The sequence below is a fragment of the Felis catus genome, chromosome B2 (genome assembly GCF_018350175.1).
Source record: "Felis catus isolate Fca126 chromosome B2, F.catus_Fca126_mat1.0, whole genome shotgun sequence".
NCBI lineage: Eukaryota > Metazoa > Chordata > Mammalia > Carnivora > Felidae > Felis > Felis catus.
The window spans coordinates 4632741-4651507 of NC_058372.1; the positions used below are offsets into that span (position 1 = coordinate 4632741).

The 18767-nt window shown below is 45.9% G+C and overlaps 1 protein-coding gene across 9 annotated transcripts in view; it reads left to right on the plus strand.

Annotated features, from left to right (window-relative positions):
• Nucleotides 1-18767, plus strand: part of CMAH (cytidine monophospho-N-acetylneuraminic acid hydroxylase) — a 144189-nt gene that overhangs the window by 78963 nt on the left and 46459 nt on the right. For 8 of the 9 annotated variants that reach the window (XM_045056981.1, XM_045056982.1, XM_011282051.4 and 5 more), the window contains 2 exon segments: nucleotides 8688-8891; nucleotides 12158-12249. In XM_045056981.1, coding sequence (XP_044912916.1) covers nucleotides 8688-8891; nucleotides 12158-12249 — 296 coding nt within the window. 9 annotated transcript variants of the gene reach the window in all.

An 18767-nucleotide genomic window follows, 5' to 3' on the forward strand; every position in this document is an offset into this window, starting at 1 on the left:
CTAGTCTAAAGTGTCATTTAAGGGGCACCTGAGTGGCACAGTCTTTATGCATCCAGCTCTTAATTTCAACTCAGGTCACGATCTCATGGTTCGTGAGTTCGAGCCAAGTGTCAGGCTCCAACTGACAGTGCAGAGCCTGCTTGGGATTCTCTCTTTCCCTCTCTCTCTGCCCTTCCCCCACTCACACATATGCTCTCTCTCATGCTCCCTCTCTCTCCCTGACTCAAAATAAATAAGTAAACTTAAAAAAGATAAAATGTCATTTAAAGCCAATGTTTTCTCATTAATTTTGTACCTGGATGATCTATCCATTGATGTAAGGTGGGATGTTAAAGTCCCCTACCATTGTATTACTGTCAGTTTCTCCCTTTGTGTCTGTTAACATTTGCTTTATATATTTAGGTTCTTCTATGTTGGGTGCATAGATATTTAGAAGTGTCAATACTTCTTGTTTAACTGGTCCCTTTATCATTACGTAATGCCCTTCTTCATCTCCTGGTACAGCCTTTGTTTTAAAGTCTGTTTTGAGTGAAAGCCTAAGAACCCAGCTGTTCAGAAAAGATTTTCACACTGGTATTTCTGGCTAGTGATATCTTCTTCCACTTACCTGCTGAAGCACATTTATCTATTTCTTTCTGGCAAAACCAACAAAAATTTTAGCTGGAGTCTGCCTAATATTACCATAGCACCTCAACATCAAGGGCAGGGATTCTGATTTCTGAATTATTAGTTGACTTACCACATTAAGACAAATTAGCAGATAAGCAATAACGTGCTAACCTGACTGTGCATCAAGATACTCTGCAGCTTATGGGAAAGTATTTTTAAAATGTAACTAGTGGAGACAAATCATATGACAGTGGCTTTCAGAGGAGACTGTCTGAAGCTGTACCTGACTTTACAGCTGACAGAACATCACAGCCCAGAAAGCCATGCATGGAGATTTATCCTGAGGGAGAAAGGGGTTCATCTTGGCAGATGACCTAAAGCAGTTCCTGTGTGAAGCATTACCAAGTGTTGAAGGGCTCTATGCTCTTGTTGGGTCAGATAGAGATGCAGTGCCTGTTACTAAAGTGGCCAGTGACGGGGCGCCTGGGGGCTCAGTTGATTGGGCGTCCGACTTCAGCTCAGGTCGTGATCTCGCGGTTTGTGGGTTCGAGTGTCGCTTTGGGCTCTGTGCTGACAGATTGGAGCCTGGAGCCTGCCTCGGATTCTGTGTGTGTGTGTGTGTGTGTGTGTGTGTGTGTGTGTGTGTGTCTGCCCCTCCTCTGCTCACATGTGTTCTCTCTCTCTCTGTCTCTCAAAAATAAACAAACATTAAAAAAAATTTTAAGTGGCCAGTGACAGTGCTCTGGAGCATGCTTTCAGACCTGGCTTCTTAACTACTTTTTCCTTTGCAAACAGAGGAAGAGAGAAAACTTGGACTTTCAAAAAAACAAAACTGTCATCTGTTACTATAACACCTAGCAAGTGGTTCGATACAATCGTTTACCTTTGGGGGTGAGTTTCATAGCCAGCAGCAATGCCAATCAATACAGGAGTAATTATTAGACTAGAAAAGAAACTTACTCCATTATTTGAGGAATTGACACAAGTTGTGGAAGTTTCTTTATCTGGCAGTGGCTTTGATTTACATCTTATTTTCATTATAACAGATACAATATCAATCCAGCAACCTTTAGACCACAGCAAATACTTGTGTCCATGTACTCAAGAAAGGACCCCTTTCTCTACCTTACGCTAAAGAAAGAGCCTATAGATATAGTTTACGGGCAGATTGTTATCTTTTCTTGTGTAGGGTCTTTTCGTATTTAGTGAGATCTGGGGATGCCACAGAAGCCGTTCAGTAAGTACATCCCAGTTCCCGTGGACTTGGTCTAGTCACCAAGTACATACGAGATTCTATTCAGTGGGTCAGAATCAAAATGGTACTTTGATCCACTTACAATGTACCAGTAAATGCTCCCTGTTACATGCCCAGGCCTGCAGAATGAAGCAGACCCTTTTTATTGTGAATAATGATGAGAACATATTTTTTTTAGGTTTTCTTTCTTTGCTTTGAGTGTGAGGAAGATAGAATGGCTCAGTAAAAGTAGTAAAATCAGTCCCGTCACTAACTTTTGTATGTATACGTTCTGTTGCGGCACAGATGAATATTGCTAATTGGTTTGATTCTTCTCAGAGTGCTGCTCTTTAGTGGAAATCAAAGTGCTGGCTGATGGCTTTGTTCTCCCCTCTGCTTTCTGTAAGCAATCAGTGTTTTAATGTTTGTGTGTTCTTCATGAAATTTAGAAGTGATTCATTATTGAATTCTGTTTCCACTATTGATGTGTGTGGAAACACGGTAGTGCAGCCATTTCTTTTCATACGTGAGTATAAATAAAACAGAATTGTTTTAAGTAAAAAAATAATAAAATGTAATAGGCAGAAAATTACACTGTGCTTAATGACTGATTTTTATTTTTAAACCGTTAGTCCCTTAAGGTCACATCTGTCAAGTGTGTGTTCACATATTTACTTAAGTCAATGATTGCTTTATTTTAACCACCTTTTATTATTATTATTATCATTATTATTAATCTTTATTTATTTTTGAGGGAGAGAGAGACAGAGTGCAAGCAGGGGAGGGGCAGACAGAGAGGAAGACACAGAATCCAAAGCAGGCTCCAGGCTCCGAGCTGTCAACACAGAGCCCAATGCGGGGCTCGAACCCACAGACCGTGAAATTATGACCTGAGCCAAATTATGACGCTTAACCGACTGAGCCACCCAGGCGACCCTATTATAATTATTTTTATTTTTTTAAGTTTATTTATTTATTTTGAGCGAAAAAGCATGAGTGGGGTGGGGCAGAGAAAGAGGAGAGAATCTCAAGCAGGCTCTGTGCTGTCAGTGAAGAGCCTGTCATGGGGCTCGATCTCACAAATCGTGGGATCATGACCTGAGCCAAAATCAAGACTCAGATGCTTAACGGACTGAGCCACCCAGGCACCCCATCTTTTATTATTTTTTGAAGGAAGCTAGCTAGCTTTAGTGGTTTGCTCTATGTGCACTTTTCTTTTTGCTCTAAATATGCCATTGGACTTGTGTGTCTGTGTGTGTGCGTGTGCGTGTGTGTGTGTGACGAGTTTGCAAAATTCACCATGACTTGAAGTGCAATGACAGATCTAGATGTTCATTTATCATGCTGTGTGACTTTTCCCAAAGGATCTGTACTTTATTTCCTTACACCAGCTTGAAACCTGTTGTTTTAAATCTTTGGATCACTGTGTCCTGATCATGTTTACATGGTGTGCCATAGGTACTTACTCATGGACCAGGAGAGCACCTTCAGTTTTGGACGACTACTCTAATGACGTTCTTAGGAAAAATGGAAGGTGCCAGGGGTAATAATGGCCAGTCAATAATCATACCATGGACTTCAAATACTATAGCTGTCGATGGATTTGCTATGTAATCACGTGTAGAACTTTGTATGGGTGTCTTCAACCCTTTCTCTTCCACTAGCAACCCGAATAACACCTGACCTTTTGGTTGGCTAGAGTAAGTGGCCGGCTACCTTTCTTTCTTGCTGCGGTGTGATTGGCTGAACAGTCTTTTATTAAAAGTTGAAATGTAGATTGAAATCACATGAAAAATCACCTTTGGTTATAAACCTCCAACATTTTGATCCTCCATCCATGTTTTTGTCACATGCAGGGTAAAAAGCACCTCGCGATGCCAAAATTGTACAGTACGTATGTTCCCAAGTAGCGTCCTCATCTTCTGGGTAGAAATTACATTGTGCTAGGAATACGCAGAAAAATGGACCTCAGGAGTGGATTTACCGCTCATCTGTTAAGTCTTTAACTACAGTTTTAACAAGCATGACATTGCTAAGTATACGACATGTACATCATTTCAAAAAATACTGCCATGACTATCTTTTATGCATATTTTAGCTTCAAATTTTGAATCATCTTTTCTTTCTTTCCTTTCCCCTTCTCATTTTGCTTCATTTTCATTATTGATATTAAACAGTGTTATCTTTGCAAACATATATCAAAGGTTGTTCTGGAGCATTTATTGCCTTTCTGGAAACGTTCGTAAGAAATGTTCTTTAAATGGGAACCCTCCTGCGCTCTTGGTGGGGATGCAAACTGGAGAACAGTATGGAGGTTCGTCAAAAACTAAAAATGGAATTACCCTACAATCCAGCAATTGCACTACTAGGTATTTACCTAAAGGATACAGAAATACAGATTCAAAGCGGGTACATGCTCCCCAATGCTTATAGCAGCGCTATCAACAATAGCTCAACTATGGAGAGAACCCAAATATCCATTGACTGATAAATGGACAAAGAAGATATAGATATAGATATAGATATAGATATAGATATAGATATAGATATAGATATAGATACACACACACATATCTCCATACATACACACACACACTGAAATATTACTCGGCAATGAAAAAGAATGAAATCTTGCCATTTGCGATGACATGGTTGGAGCTAGAATGTACCATGCTAAGTGAAATAAGTCAGTCAGAGAAAGACGAATACCATATGATTTCTTGACTCATGTGGAATTTAAGAAACAAAACAGATGAACATATGGGAAGTGGGGGGCAGTTTTGTTCTAACAGACATTTAGGTTAATTGTAAAGATAAGGAATGCATTATGGGTCGAAATCAAATATTCCTGTCACATCTATGTTGTTCCTGGCTTACTGGCTTTATTTTCAAAATTGAAGTTTGTAGTTTCCTTTTATTGGCATTCTTGCATATACTGTTCATTCAATAAATGAGTTATGACTCTCAAAAATAGTCTATTATGTCTTATATAAATATTGCCACCCCTACTTTCTTTTCTTTCTCATTTTCATGGAATATCTTTTTTCTATGCTTTTACTTTCAGTCTGTGTGTGTCTAAAATCTGAAATGAACCTTTTGTAGTCAGCATATAGGTGGGGGTTTTTTGTTTGGTTTTTTTTGAGAGAGAGAGAGAGAGAGCGCATAGGGGAGAGAGGCAGAGAGAGAGAGAGAGAAAGAGAGAGAGAGAGAGACCGAGAGAGAATCTTATAGCAACAATGTGGAGCTCAATCCCATGACCCTGGGATCATGACTTGAGCAGAAACCAAGAGTCGGAGGCTCAGCCAACTGAGCCACCCAGGAGCCCCAGGATGGTCTTGTTTTTTTGTTTTGTTTTTTTTTAATTTTTTTTCAACGTTTATTTATTTTTGGGACAGAGAGAGACAGAGCATGAACGGGAGAGGGGCAGAGAGAGAGGGAGACACAGAATCGGAAACAGGCTCCAGGCTCTGAGCCATCAGCCCAGAGCCCGACGCGGGGCTCGAACTCACGGACCGCGAGATCGTCACCTGGCTGAAGTCGGACGCTTAACCGACTGCGCCACCCAGGTGCCCCTGGTCTTGTTTTTTTAATCCGTTCAGCCACACTCTGTATTTTGACTGGGGCATTTAATCCATTTACATTTAAGTATCGATACGTATGTATTTATTGCCATTTTGTTCATTGTTTTCTGGCTGTTTTGTAGTTCTTCTGTATTTCTCCTTCTCTTGCTCTCTTCCCATGTGATTTGATGACTTTATTTAGTGTTATACTTGGATTCCTCTCTTACTACCTTTCTTGTATCTATTTTTAGGTTTTTGGTTTGTGGTTACCATGAGGTTTGTGTATGGTAACCCATGTATGTAGCCGTCTATTTTTAGTTTCTTATATTCCTTTTTTTTTTATGTTGAGGTTCTCGCTGTGTTCGCCCATTCTTCTCCCAAGTTTTGTAAGCACATTTATGACCATTACTTTGAATTCTTTGTTGGGTAGATTGTCTATCTCCATTTTGTTTAGTTCTTACTCAGAAGTTTTGTCTTACTCTTTTGTTGGGAGCACAATCCTCTGTCTCCTCATTTTGCCTGACTCTCTCTGTTGGTCTCTATGTATGAGGTAGTCCAGCTTTGGCTCCCACTTTGGCGGGCATGGCTTTAAGTAGGCGATGTCCTGTGGGGCCCATGCGTGCAGTGTCCCCTGACAGCAGAGACCGGGGCTCTAGTGGCACCCCAGTGTGGGCTGCTCACGCTCCCCTGTTGTGGGAGGGCCGTGACTTGTCTGGGTGTGCCTGTGGCTGGCCGTGAACCTGGCCAGGACTGCGGCTGGTGGGAAGGGCTGGTTTCCAGCCCAGCGGATTGCCAGGCCCAGGGAGGGTTGCTGTGGGTGTGCTGGTGGGTGGTGCTGTTGTACTGTTGGCTCGAGGTCTGCCAAGGTGCAGGGCTGCGTGGTCCCCTCAGCACGGTGTCACCAGTCCAGAGGGAGGATTGCAGAACGGAACCCTCCAGGGATGGGGTCAGCATGGCAGAATGAGAGCAAAAACTGCTGCTGCCAGTGTCTGTCGGTCCCCAGCGAGAGGCCCAGCTGCCTCTCGCGTCTCTGGCAGGTGCTCCAAGGTTAGTAACCGGGTGTCCTTCACCTGTGGCACGTGCACTTTTAAATCGGATGTGAGCCCTTTCAGAGTGTTCCCTTCCCTACAGTTTCGTCGTTGTCCTGGATGTATTGCCCGTGAGCGTTTAAAGCCAGGTGTTCAGGGGGCTCATGTCTCCTGTGCAGGATCGGGACAGTGCCAATCTGGAGCTTGAATCTCTTACTCCTCAGGGAAGCTCCCAAACCTGAGCCACACCAGATCTCCGCCTCTTTCGCCTCATCTCAGTGCCGGCGGAGGCTCTCTCCTCCCAGTCTCCAGGCCCCCTTCGGAGGGAATTCTTCCATATACAGGTGCGGATTTGTTGTGTCCACGGGAGGAGGTGAGCTCCGGACGTGCGTCTGCCACCACCTCCAACCCTCGACCATCACGTGTTTTCTTTTGCCTTCTGTGCCACCGTGACCTCGCACAGAACTGATAAACACAGACGTAGCTGGTTCAGCCTGCTTTACACGGTGCGCAGAAAGCTTTCGAATCCAACACAGAACTTTGGCTAAGTGAGTCATTCAATCAAGTAAAACAACAGATTTCGAGGGGTTCTCTCGCTTTTTTTTTTTTTTTTTTACTTTTAGGCCAATTATTCTAGGAACTGTGGCCGTGTTTACTGGGCTTGGTGTCATATTGGGACTCCTAAGAACAAAGTTGAAAGAAATACATGAAGCATAGAATGGATTCCATCCTATCAAATACATTTAAAAAACAGTTTGGGAAATATTGAAATCTGTTGCGCACGGAATTACTAGCCATTTGGGACAGAAGTGACGGCCAGAACCTTCTTGGAGGAAGAGAATTATACTGGATTAGACTCAATTACGGAGCTCTGCCTCGTCAGCTCAGACTTGAAGTAGCTTTCCTTTCTCGTCACTATCTTGGTGTGATTTTTAAAATGATTTTTGGCTCTTAAAAACTGAGAGCAAACTGAGGGTTGATGGGGGGAGGGTGGGTGATGGGTATTGAGGAGGGCACCTGTTGGGATGAGCACTGGGTGTTGTATAGGGACCACTTTGACAATAAATTTCATATTTAAAAAAATAAAATGATTTTTATTTCCCATTTTAAGAAATTTTCAGGACTTCTAAACTGAAAGTGAAAATGCCACAGATGTAGTTGAGCTACACCCATTCTAAGTCAACACATGGAGAGAATTTTGACCACGTTGGCTTTGGAAGGGGATGTAAAATTGAGCGACCTGCACCCAGATTGCATCCCGTGCAAATCCACGCAATGTGCGCCAAAAGATGTCTTGAAACGTCTCTTGGCAAAAATCGTAACCCGTTATGCTTCAGAGTTGTATCATAAAGACTGTTTCTTTAGCAACTGGGGTCTAAAAAGTGTAACCTCTGTGGTTTCCTTAAAATAATACGCAAGATCAACTGTTTCCTTTGCTGCTGAAGTGTTATTTTTATATATATATTCGTACAAATTATTCAGACGGAGGTTCTATGGGAAAGTTAACTCACGAAGTAGCTAGCTGGTAGAGATACACCGCGTGACAGGCCGTGTGCTCAGCGACGGGGAGGGAGAATGTTTGGAAAAGCGTCCCTATGTAAATAAACGGGGCACCGTGCCGGGTGTAAGGTTCTCATGTTCTACAGAATGGTAGTGCGTATTAGCACGTGTAGGCTTGTCCCGGGGGTGGCTTTGGAGGCTTGACCCAGGCTGGGGTAGGACGACTGGGTTCTATTTGAACCTGGAGGGTGGTAAACATGACTAGTGGTGAAAGTTGAACCGTGCTTGTGAGCAAAAGGATCAGATCTAAACGCAAAAGTGTGCAGGTGGGAGCGGGCAGGGTGGGCACCTGGAGCCCAATAGGATCCTGCGTCTGAAGCAACACAGCAGAGGAAGTGGTGCAACGGAATCAGTAGTGAACCGCGTGCATATGCATCCTCCGTCTCATACTTTGTGGGAGCAAACGAGCAACCGAAGCTGAACGAGCAACCACCGTCCTTTCAGAATTCCCAGGGAGAGGCAGCTGCGGACCATGGGCAGGCAAGTGACAGGGGCATTGGGTCTGGAGGAACCCGAGACCAACACTGAGCAAGCAGAGCGTGCATTTCCAGGGGAGCAGCCAAGCCTGGGTCCTGCGAGGGAGGGGCTTGAGCCTATCGCGGTGGAAAGAGGCTTTGAGCCGCCAGTTTCAAAAGATGCTCTCCTAAGTCTTAACGTTATTAACCTTTCCTCCCCCAAATGTCTGCCTTTCCGTAGCATTGAACAGACGACGGAGGTCTTGTTGTGTCTGTCACCTGGAGAAGCTGCTGACCTGAAGGAAGGAATCAATTTCTTGAGAAACAAGAAGACCGGCAAAGATTTCATTCTGTACAAGAGCAAGAATCGCATGAGGGCGTGCAAGAACGTGTGCAAGCATCAAGGAGGCCTGTTCATAAAAGACATCGAAGATTTAGACGGAAGGTACCGAGGGTTCTGAGCCTTCTCACGGGTGGCCCCTCTCCCGGTGAGACTTGGGCAGGGAGGGGTGCGCTCACTGGGAAATTTTGAACAACTCCGTCAACAGATTACGTCCCCGAGTAAATTCATAATCTTCGTGTGTGCTCACTTAGGCCATCTCTCCGATCTCGAGAGTTTATGATCTCTACTTAGGTTTCCTCTCTCTCGGGGGAACTCTCCGACTCCTCTCTGGCTTGGTAAAAGCTTCCAGTCCTTGTGCGAGGGAGTGTTTGGGCGCGTGTTTGCCTGGAAGTGGGTGTGTTGGTCGGTGGGCTTTTCCAGACCCCCCGCCTGAGAGCGGACAGAATCCCCCTTCACTCCCCGCCAGGCTCCTTGTAACTAATAAACAAAAAAGACGGCATCCCAACTCTCCCTGCCTGGAACTGTGACTCTCCTGGGCCCTTCCCAGAAGAACTCACGCTGGTGTTCCGGGCCCCGCGATGAAAGCTTCACCTTAAACTTGGGCCTCCCAGACACAGGAGCGGTGCCAGAAAAGGGTGGTTTTGTTTTGTTTCCTGTGGCTGCCGGAGAGCTAACAGCTGTGCCTGGTGGAGCCAGGGGGAGTTCTGAGCGGGGGCAAAGTGTTATCAGCCAGCTTCTCGACTCCAGCAGTGCCTGAGAGAGAGACCCGCCTTCAAGCTCTGCTCCAGCCCAACCTGCCCTGTGTGGTTTTAGTCGTTCCCATAGTGGGCGTTCTGCTCCCACCGTGCTGTCAGTCCTCTTTATCAGGTCATTTGTGACCAGCGTGCTCAGAGGGAGCTGGGCGGCTGTTGAGAAGCTCCCTCGGTGACCGGGTGGAAGACCACCGCCAGGGGTGGGACTAGGATGTTCTCGTGCTTGCAGATGTGTTTGCTTGTGAACGGTTAGTTTCAGGGCCCAGCCTACATACTATTAGACTTTTACATCTTAGAAAGACCACTGTCGGACCTGTGGCTTGATGGGCTCCTCCGATAAAGTCGCTAGCTTGGGAACATTAAAATACAGGGCACCCTCTTAAATTTGCCTTGCAGATAAACAACGAGTACATTTTTAGTACAAACACGTCCGTGTACTGCACGGAACGTACTTTCACGGACAGCTGTGCCCTGGAGAACCTCTTGATAATTTGCTGACAGCCCAATCTTGACTCCCTGCCCTTTGCCCACGGGGTGCAGTTAGGAGGCCCTGAGACGGGGGTGGTCCTGTCCCGAGTGGACTTTTGACAGCGCTCACGGCTGTCCGGGTCCTCTGATGGTTCGGAGACTTGCTCGTCTTCTCTTCGGGTCTCTGCTGATCCCTTTCACACGGTGCCCACCTAACCAGTCGTTTAAGGAAGTGTTGCGGCTTGGTGGTTGAGGGCAGAGTCTTTCCCGTGGCCCGATTCAGAAGCCCCACCGCTTAGCAGCTCAGTGACCTGGACCAGTTTCTTAGCCCGTCTGGGCCTCCGTTCTCCCCTCCCAGTTCCGCCCCTGTCCTGTCGACGGGTCTCCTCCACACGGGGAGCCAAAATCTCTCACCGTTACTCCCAGACGCAGCTCCCCGAGCATTTCTTTGCTGAAACCGAATCCCCGGAGTTAACTTCCGCACTGCCCTCCCTCACCCTCCTCTCCCCATCTGGCCGCCCCGTTCAGGTTCTCCTCCAGCCATTCCCCCGAAGACTCTCTTTCTTCCAGGATCCGGTCAAGAACGATGACCTGCCTCTCCTCCCCTCCCCACTGCAGCCATTTTCTCTTCTCCAGCCACAACCCAGGTCAGCAACTCCTTGAAGCTGTGCTTCTCGGATCTCAAGTCCAACGGTTTCTCACAATCTCTCCTGCACGTGAAGCTGTTGTTGCCTTCTGCCCGCCCACCTCCGCGTGAGGATTTATGTTCCTTCTCCGGTGGCCCAGGATGCTGAGGAGCTAATTTGGAACGTTTTCTCTTAGTTTTCAGAGAGCTGTTGTTGGCTACTTGCTGATGATTAAAGGAGATGGCACAAAAGAGTCCTCTGTAAACCAAAGTGTGGAGCATGCTTTATGCCTTCTTCGTAGAAAAGAATATCTTAAAAGTCTAGATGTAACGAAGCTTGAAAAAAAAATCAGCATAGTTCCCTTATATGTCAAATACGCATTTTTAGGGGCCCCCGGGTGGCTCAGTTGGTTGAGTGTCTGACTTCGGCTCAAGTCATGTTCTCACGGTTCGTGGGTTCGGGCCCCACATCGGGCTCTGTGCTGACAGCTCGGAGCCTGGAGCCTGCTTGGGATATTGTGTCTCCCTCTCTGCCCCTTCCCCACTCATTCTCTCTCTGTCTGTCTCTCTCTCTCTCTCAAAAATAAACAAACATTAAAAAATGTAAAAAAATTCATAAAACACATTTTTAGTTTACAACCTCTCATGTTTCTGGTCTGAGACATATTTGGTTTTGTTTTTAAATTCTTCAACTGTCCAAGGAAAAGACTTCGCTGCAAACACTAGCAAAATAAAGAGGAAAAAGTTGAACTGTTTGTGTCCCATCCCCAACCCCCACACGCCTTTCAACGCTCCGGTAAGAATGGAAAGAAAAAATCAGTACACATCCTGTTTTTGTTACAGTCTGATTCTCCTTCGGGAGTAGGGCTACCAAAGCGAGCAAATGAAAGTACAGAGATCTTAGTTAAATTTGAGTTACAGATCAGCAAAAGATTTTCAGCATATCTCAAATACTGTGTTTGATGTAGATATATTTTTTAAATGTTCTCTATTTATCTGATATTCATATTAACTGGAGGCATTGTTCTATCTGGCAACCAGGCCCTGAAATTTTGAGCTATAAGGAAATCCTTCCTCTTCGAAACATGAACACTTCAGCTGAAGTTTGGTTTGGTACACTGTGGCAGAGGTCAAGTGTTGTCGATCAGAAACATATTTACTACTAGGTTCTTTCCTTGTGTTGGCTCCCATTTGGATCTTCTCCAGCGAACCATCCCTGAAGACCACTTTATTCTCTTGGTTCTGTTGATCTGTCTAGACACGTGTCATCTTAGGACATGGAACTGAACGTCACTATTCATTTATTCATTTTTTTTTAGCTTCATTTTTTTAAAATCACCTACTGAGGATGATCACATATTTCCTTGGGTACTGAGTATTCATCTATTAGTGATTTTCCTTTTATATAGTTGGTGCTCAAGCCCCTCATTTAATTTGATCGCCAAGTAATGCACTCAAGCTTAGTGAGATTAATTATCATTTTACCATTTCACAAACCTCAGTACAGTGTCTTTTCCACGTAGGTCTGTCAGATGCACAAAGCACAACTGGAGGTTGGATGTGAGCACCATGAAAAACGTCAATCCCCCAGGCAGCTTCTGTCAAGACGAACTAGGTAAATGGCATCGGGGATGAGAAATATATTCTGCTGTGATCGTTACTGGCGTCCTTTTTTGTCAGCTTGTGTCTCTACTCTCACTTGAAGCTTTGGTAAGACGGGTGAGAGAGCGCCAGGTCCAACGAGAGGACATTTCCATGAGGTGGTGCCTAGGACAAGACTGTGACCAGCTAGGGTCGGGGGTGGGGGGCTATGACAGGTCTTTTGGAGGCCGTGTTTGTGAAGATACGCAAGATAGACGTTCGTGCACGTGACACTCCGAGCGATGATGATGAAACCTCACCTTTTGGGCTGGGAAAGAAAGTACTTCAACCCCATAGCTCTTTCTGGCACCGATAAGAGGCTGCAGTGTGTGTGCGACTCTCAGTACGCCCCCCTTCAGCTTTCTGCTTCCCCTTCTGGAGCAGAAGGGCTTGTCTAAATATGAGTCACAAGGGCTTCGGTGGACTCATAAATGCGTTTCTGTTCTAACTTACTAACGCTGGGTTTTAACAGTAGAAACGTTACATGTTAGACAGGCTGTTTCAGAATGACTGCTGCAGGAATAACGGATAGTTGTGATCGGGTGGGGAGATCACAGAAAGCTTCATGCTCCCTCCTGTGTCATCAGTTTTGGGCTTGCCTGTTAGCCCCCCGTGCGCACATGCTCACACATGCACACGCACACACACACACACACACACACACACACACACACACACACAGGGTCTGGCACCTATTAGCTCCCCATGTGTGCATGCTCACACACACACACACACACACACACACACACACAGGGTCTGGCACCTGTTAGCTCCCCATGTGTGCATGCTCACACACACACGCACAGACACACACGCAGTCTGGTGTTCATACAGACCCTTCCTAGACCTTCATCGCCTGCTTAAATTATGCCCCCATTCCTCTGAACCCTAAAACAAGGAACCCCCTTGAAGTGGGTGTCCACGCTTGCTGTCTGCCCCTCCCCTTCCCACTGTGGTGGAGCTGCGGCCCCACCACGGCATGGACACGGCTCCTATCTAGGTCACCAGCCGCTTCCATGTTGCTCAATTCACTGGTCACTCCGTTGTCACGGTACCCAAAGCCAGCGGCATATAGCCCAGTGGCACGGTCTTTTCCCTCCTATCTGGGGAGCAGCGGTTTCTGCATTCTTTCCTATGTGCTACCTTACAGCTCTGTGGGTCACAGGGGCAGCACACGTCTCGGCGGCTAACACTATAGTGTCAGCAGAGCTGTGTCCCTTTCTGGAAGCTCTGGGGAAGGATCCGTGTCCTTGCCTTTTCTAGCTTCCAGAGGCCCTCTTTGTCCGTCGTCAGAGCCTTGCATCTCTGTGGCTTATTTCTATAGTCACATCTCCCTCTGACTCTTCTGCCTCCGGCTTACAGGTTTTAGGATCCTTGGGATATATTGGGCACACCCAGATAATTCAGGATATTCTCCCTAGTTTAGGGTCAGCTGATTAGCAACCTTAATCTTGTTGGCAACTTTAATTCCCTTTTGCCATAGAAAACCTAATTTACCCATCGTTCCTGGGCATTAGAATGTGGACATGTTTGGAGGCCATAGTGCTGTCCTGGTCCAGGTGGTCAGCTCCCACCTAGAATCCTTAGTTCTACAACCTTCCAAGTCTCGTCTGCTGTACTATCCCTTAAGGAGGAGGAGGAGGAGGAGGAGTCAGAAGAGGCTTCCAAGGGGGCCTCTGAGGAAACCACCCAGAAAGGGGGCATTTTGAAGAAATACTGGAGGACCCAAGAATATCTGCCAAGAAAACCGAGAAATCAAACATAGAAGAAAGTACCACGTCAAACAAACAAATAAGAAATAAAATTCTGTTGCTTAAGAGGGGTAGCATGCATTGAAATCGTTAAAGAGCCTATTCCTGAACCCAGACACCTGTCACCACTATAAAATGTCTTCAAGGCTTAAACAAAAACAAAAAACAAAACACTCTCCTGATTTTTATTCCGACCACACTAACTACTTTTCTCAGGCTCCTCTGCTGACTCGTCCCCGGCCAGACTTTTGAATGTTGGAACGCCCTGGGACTGGCCCTACAGCTCCCTACCTGTAAGCTTCCCCAAAGGGATCCCATCTAATCCCGTGACTCTAGATGCCGTCTGTACTCGGATGGGTCCAAAATCGTTCCCTCCAGATCTGAGCTCCTCCCTGAGCTGGCCACCTGCCCACCCGTATTTCCACACGGACTTGAGGTCGGGATCCCAAGCCAGCACAGCCAGGACAGAACTCTCCATGCCCGCCTCCCGCACAGCCTTCCCCATCTCCATAAACACCCGCCCAGTTGAACAAAGCCAGGAAGTCGCTCTTGACTTTCCTGTTTCCGTAAACTCCCACATCCAGGCCATTAATCGGTGGCTTCTATGCCAGAGCATCTCAGAACCTCTGTATACCGCGTCCCTCTGAGCGCAAGTCCGTGCCCTCTGCCGTGTGGGCGGCCGCTCTGCTTCCTTGCTTGCCTTCTGCTGTCCGTCCATTCTGCTTACAGCACCCGGCCTGATGTCGTAAATATCCAGGTCGATTCGCTTCGCTCCCCTGCTCAAAACTCTCCAGACAGCTTCCTCTCACACTTAAGAATGTGAATACCTTTGACCCAGCGATTTCACACCCAAGGCTGTATCCTCAGATACACTGATGTGTAATGTGTATCTTAGTCACTGATGTGTTGAAAGCTGTGGCTATAAGAATGTTCATTTACAGTACTTACAAAAAAAAATTGGAAACAACTTAAACGTTAGCAACAATTCTAGTATATCTAAGAGTGATACGAGTGAAAAAAACGGAAAGAATAGTACTGATCATAAAGCAAAATAGGGGGTGCGTGCGTGGCTCAGTCAATTGAGTGTCTGATTCAGTTTCAGCTCAGGTCGTGAGCCCAGAGATCACGTGGGATCGAGCCCTGCGTCAGGCTCGACACTGAGCGTGGAGCTTGCTTGGGATCCTGTCTCTATCTCTCTCTCTCTCAATTACAAAAAAAATTTAATTTTTTGAAATTAAAATTCTTTTAAATTTTTTGAAATTAAATTTTTTTTAATTTTTTTAAATAAAAAGATTTAATTTTTTAAAATTAAAAAAATTTTAAATATTTTTTTATAAAGCTGAGTAAAGGTCATCAACATTACATATAGTAGGACCCAATTATGAAAAAGGACCATGTACCTAAGCGCATGCCGGCAGTATGGGTGGGGGCTGACTTACCACTGGTTACCTGTGGAGGGAGCTGAGCTGGGGGGCTTCCCACATGTGCCTCCAGACTGGGGGCTTTGAGTATGCTACCTCTATATCCTTTTTAGGCTCAGATTACTGTGACCCTAGCAGTTAACATAGAATATCGGGGCCACTCTTGCTCATGTGTCTTAACGAGACCAACTCCAAATCACTTTTGAAAGAGTCTGACCTATATGGCCAGGTTCCCCCACGAGCAGAGGGGTCACTGACTAGGGTACGTACTTCTTTCCATTCACCGCCAACCGGACAGGATGTTGTTCTGGGCAGAGTTGCTGATTGCTTTGACTGGAAATGTTTCCTCCCGTGCCCCTCGAAGGGACGTCTGCACCCCTAACTTCTTTTGCCAGTAAACTCCCCATTCCTGTGTTGACCTGGCCCAGGAGGCCTGCAGATCGCCGTTATCAGGAACTGGTTACAAGTGCTGTACAAATACTGTGAGGTTAATTTGGCGGAAAACTGATAAACAAAAGTTTGCGCCTGATAAAGTGTTTGCCTGAGTGAAAGAGCAGTAGACCGTTGCCCCTCGTGGGTCCATAACCCACAAATCTAGAGCCGCTTAGGGTCTTATTCCAAACCTCTAACTCTTTTGGACGAGACCTGTGGAGAGACAGGATAGCAAAATGGTTAAGGGTGGAGGCAGTGGGGCCTGACAGCCTGGGTTCAGATCCTGACGCGCAAACACACGATTAAGTGACTTTGGGCGTGCTTTCCATCTCCTTGTGCTTTAGTTCCCTCAAATGGAGGTGATGTCAGTGGTAGCTGCTTTCCCGGGTTGTTGTCAGGATTTTCAGGGTGAACATCGGTTAGATTCCCTCGGTACACGGAGCCTAATGATTTATCTGTACACGTAGATCTGGGGTAATCTGCGCGTGTCCCGCAGCCGGGGACCGCAGGAGCAGGGAGGAGGGATTTCCCAGCAGCGGGAAGTTGGGTGCACTGGAAAACAGAACGATGATCCGGGAATTAACATGAGGGCTGATGTCCGCTGCCCGGCGGCTGGCAGGGTAGTGGAGGACTGGAGGCAGCGAGCCCCAGGAGGGCCTCTTTCGGAGCCCATGTGCAATCTGCCTTTGTGCAAGGGGCAGAGAGACCCTTACAGCACTTGCTTTGGGATCATAGTTGAGAGTTGTAGACTTTTAGTTTCTTCCGTTTCTCTTGGGGGGGAAACATTCTGAAGGAGAATCCTTCAGAGTGTGCATCAATGCAGTTTTCTGAGAGACTCTCATAATACTGTGGTATTTTCTACCTGATATTTGCTAATACGTTTTGTTTGTCCAGTGCTGAGCTCTCGTTTTAACTCTTCATTCCTTGAAGGTACGATAATTATCACGATAATCCTGTTATTCATAAGATGTCTTCTCTGTGCCAGGCATAATGCTAGACACATTGGGACCTATGATCTCATTTAATCCCCACAACTGTATGACGGGTGTATCGCATTTGTATTGTACAGATCAGGAAGGAAGCCCACCATGCTGACATTAAGCAGCAGAGTCAGGATTCCACATTCTCTTTATTTCATGACACCATCTTCCAGCAATCACATAACCTGGAAATAATAATAAGATGTACCTTTATTATACCACGCACATTTTCATGAACATAGTATAATCATAATGGTGCTCTCAGGCATCCTTTGTGCATCCCTGATTTTATTAAGAAAGCCAGTTGTCTTTCACTATTAAATAAATTGATTATTATTAAGATATTAATAGTCTTTCATTAAATTCTTAAGCAGTATTTTAAAGGTATGAAAATAATAGAGTGGACACCCATGTGCCCAACATCCAGCATAAGACCCAGAACATTACCAACAGAAGACCTGTATATACCTTTCCTTGGTCCTATCACATGTACCCCCATCCCCCAGAGGCAATCACTCCTCTGAATTTGGGGTTTCAGCATAGATGATTTTTTTATGTTTATTTATTTATTTGGACAGAGATAAAGAGTGTGGAAGCAGGGGAGGGGCAGAGAGAGAGAGAGGGAAAGAGAGAATCCCAAGCAGGTTCCATGCTGTTGGTGCAGAGACCGATGTGGAGCTTGATCCCACAAGATCCCATGATCCTGTGAGATCATAACCCGAGCCATAATCATAAGTCAGATGCTTAACTGACTGAACCACCCAGGCACCCCTCAATGTAGCCGTTTTTAATTATTGTATTAGTTAGACTCACAAAAGGAAAACCAGTGCCATCCCCAAATTAGGATAATTTGATGAGAGTGTATTCACAAAGGACTTTCTTTGTAAGTTGTGGATGTGGGAGAAACACAGAGAAAGTGGAGTAACCTAGCATTGATAGCAACCAAGTTATCCATCTTCAGGCCCAAAGGGATGAGGAAGGGAGCAGTTTCCAGAATCTGGAAGAGGAGAGAGTCATAAAGGATTGGCTTGCAAGAGAGGAGCAGCGACCTCTGTCAATGCCCAGAGCTATGTCTGTGGCCACTCATAATTGCAAAGGGGGCATGGGAAGTCATGATTTTTAGATAGGCATAGCATCACTCCTCAGGAAAATGAGGATGCTAATAGGAAGAAGGAGGGAACAGATTTTGTGCAGACCACCAACAATGTCTGCAACAAAATCACCTTACTGGGAAGGAGCCAGAGGAATAAAAACCCCAACCTCACTGAGTCCTGTCACTGTCTCATCCTGGGGCTTTGCAGTGGCCAAACTCATCTGGAAGGGGAGACTCTGGGAGCCCTTCCATGTGATCCAAATAAGTCAGCCTCCTGACGTGGAGAGCAGGTGGATGAGGGAGAAGAAAGGTAGAGAAGAGGAGTCTGTAAGGATGAACGGAAGCTGTCTGGCGCATTCATGTTTCTGGTTTCTAAAGTGCTCTTTTAAAAATGAAGAAGCAGCACAGGTGCCTGGGTGGCTCAGTCGGTTGAGGGTCTGACTCTTAAGGTTGGCTCAGGTCATGATCTCACAGTTGTGAGTTCAAGCCCCGCACTGGGCTCCGCACCGATGGTGCAGAGCCTGCTTGGGATTCTCTATCTCCCTCTCCCTCTGCCCCCCACCCCACTCGTTCTCTCTCCCTCTCTCCCTTAAAATAAAAATGAAGAAATAGTAAATTTTATCTTTGGCTTATCTTGAGATAATTCTATATTTAAGGTTCCCAATTTGAGGTGCCACGTCTGGGCAGGAGCAGTGTCTGGGTCGAGAGAAAGTTGTGTAGCCTCAAGAGAGTCTTGGGAGACATGCAATTAAGACCATTAACTAAACAGTTTACTCAACAGGTATTTAAGGAATGCCTGTCGTGAGTCAGGCATT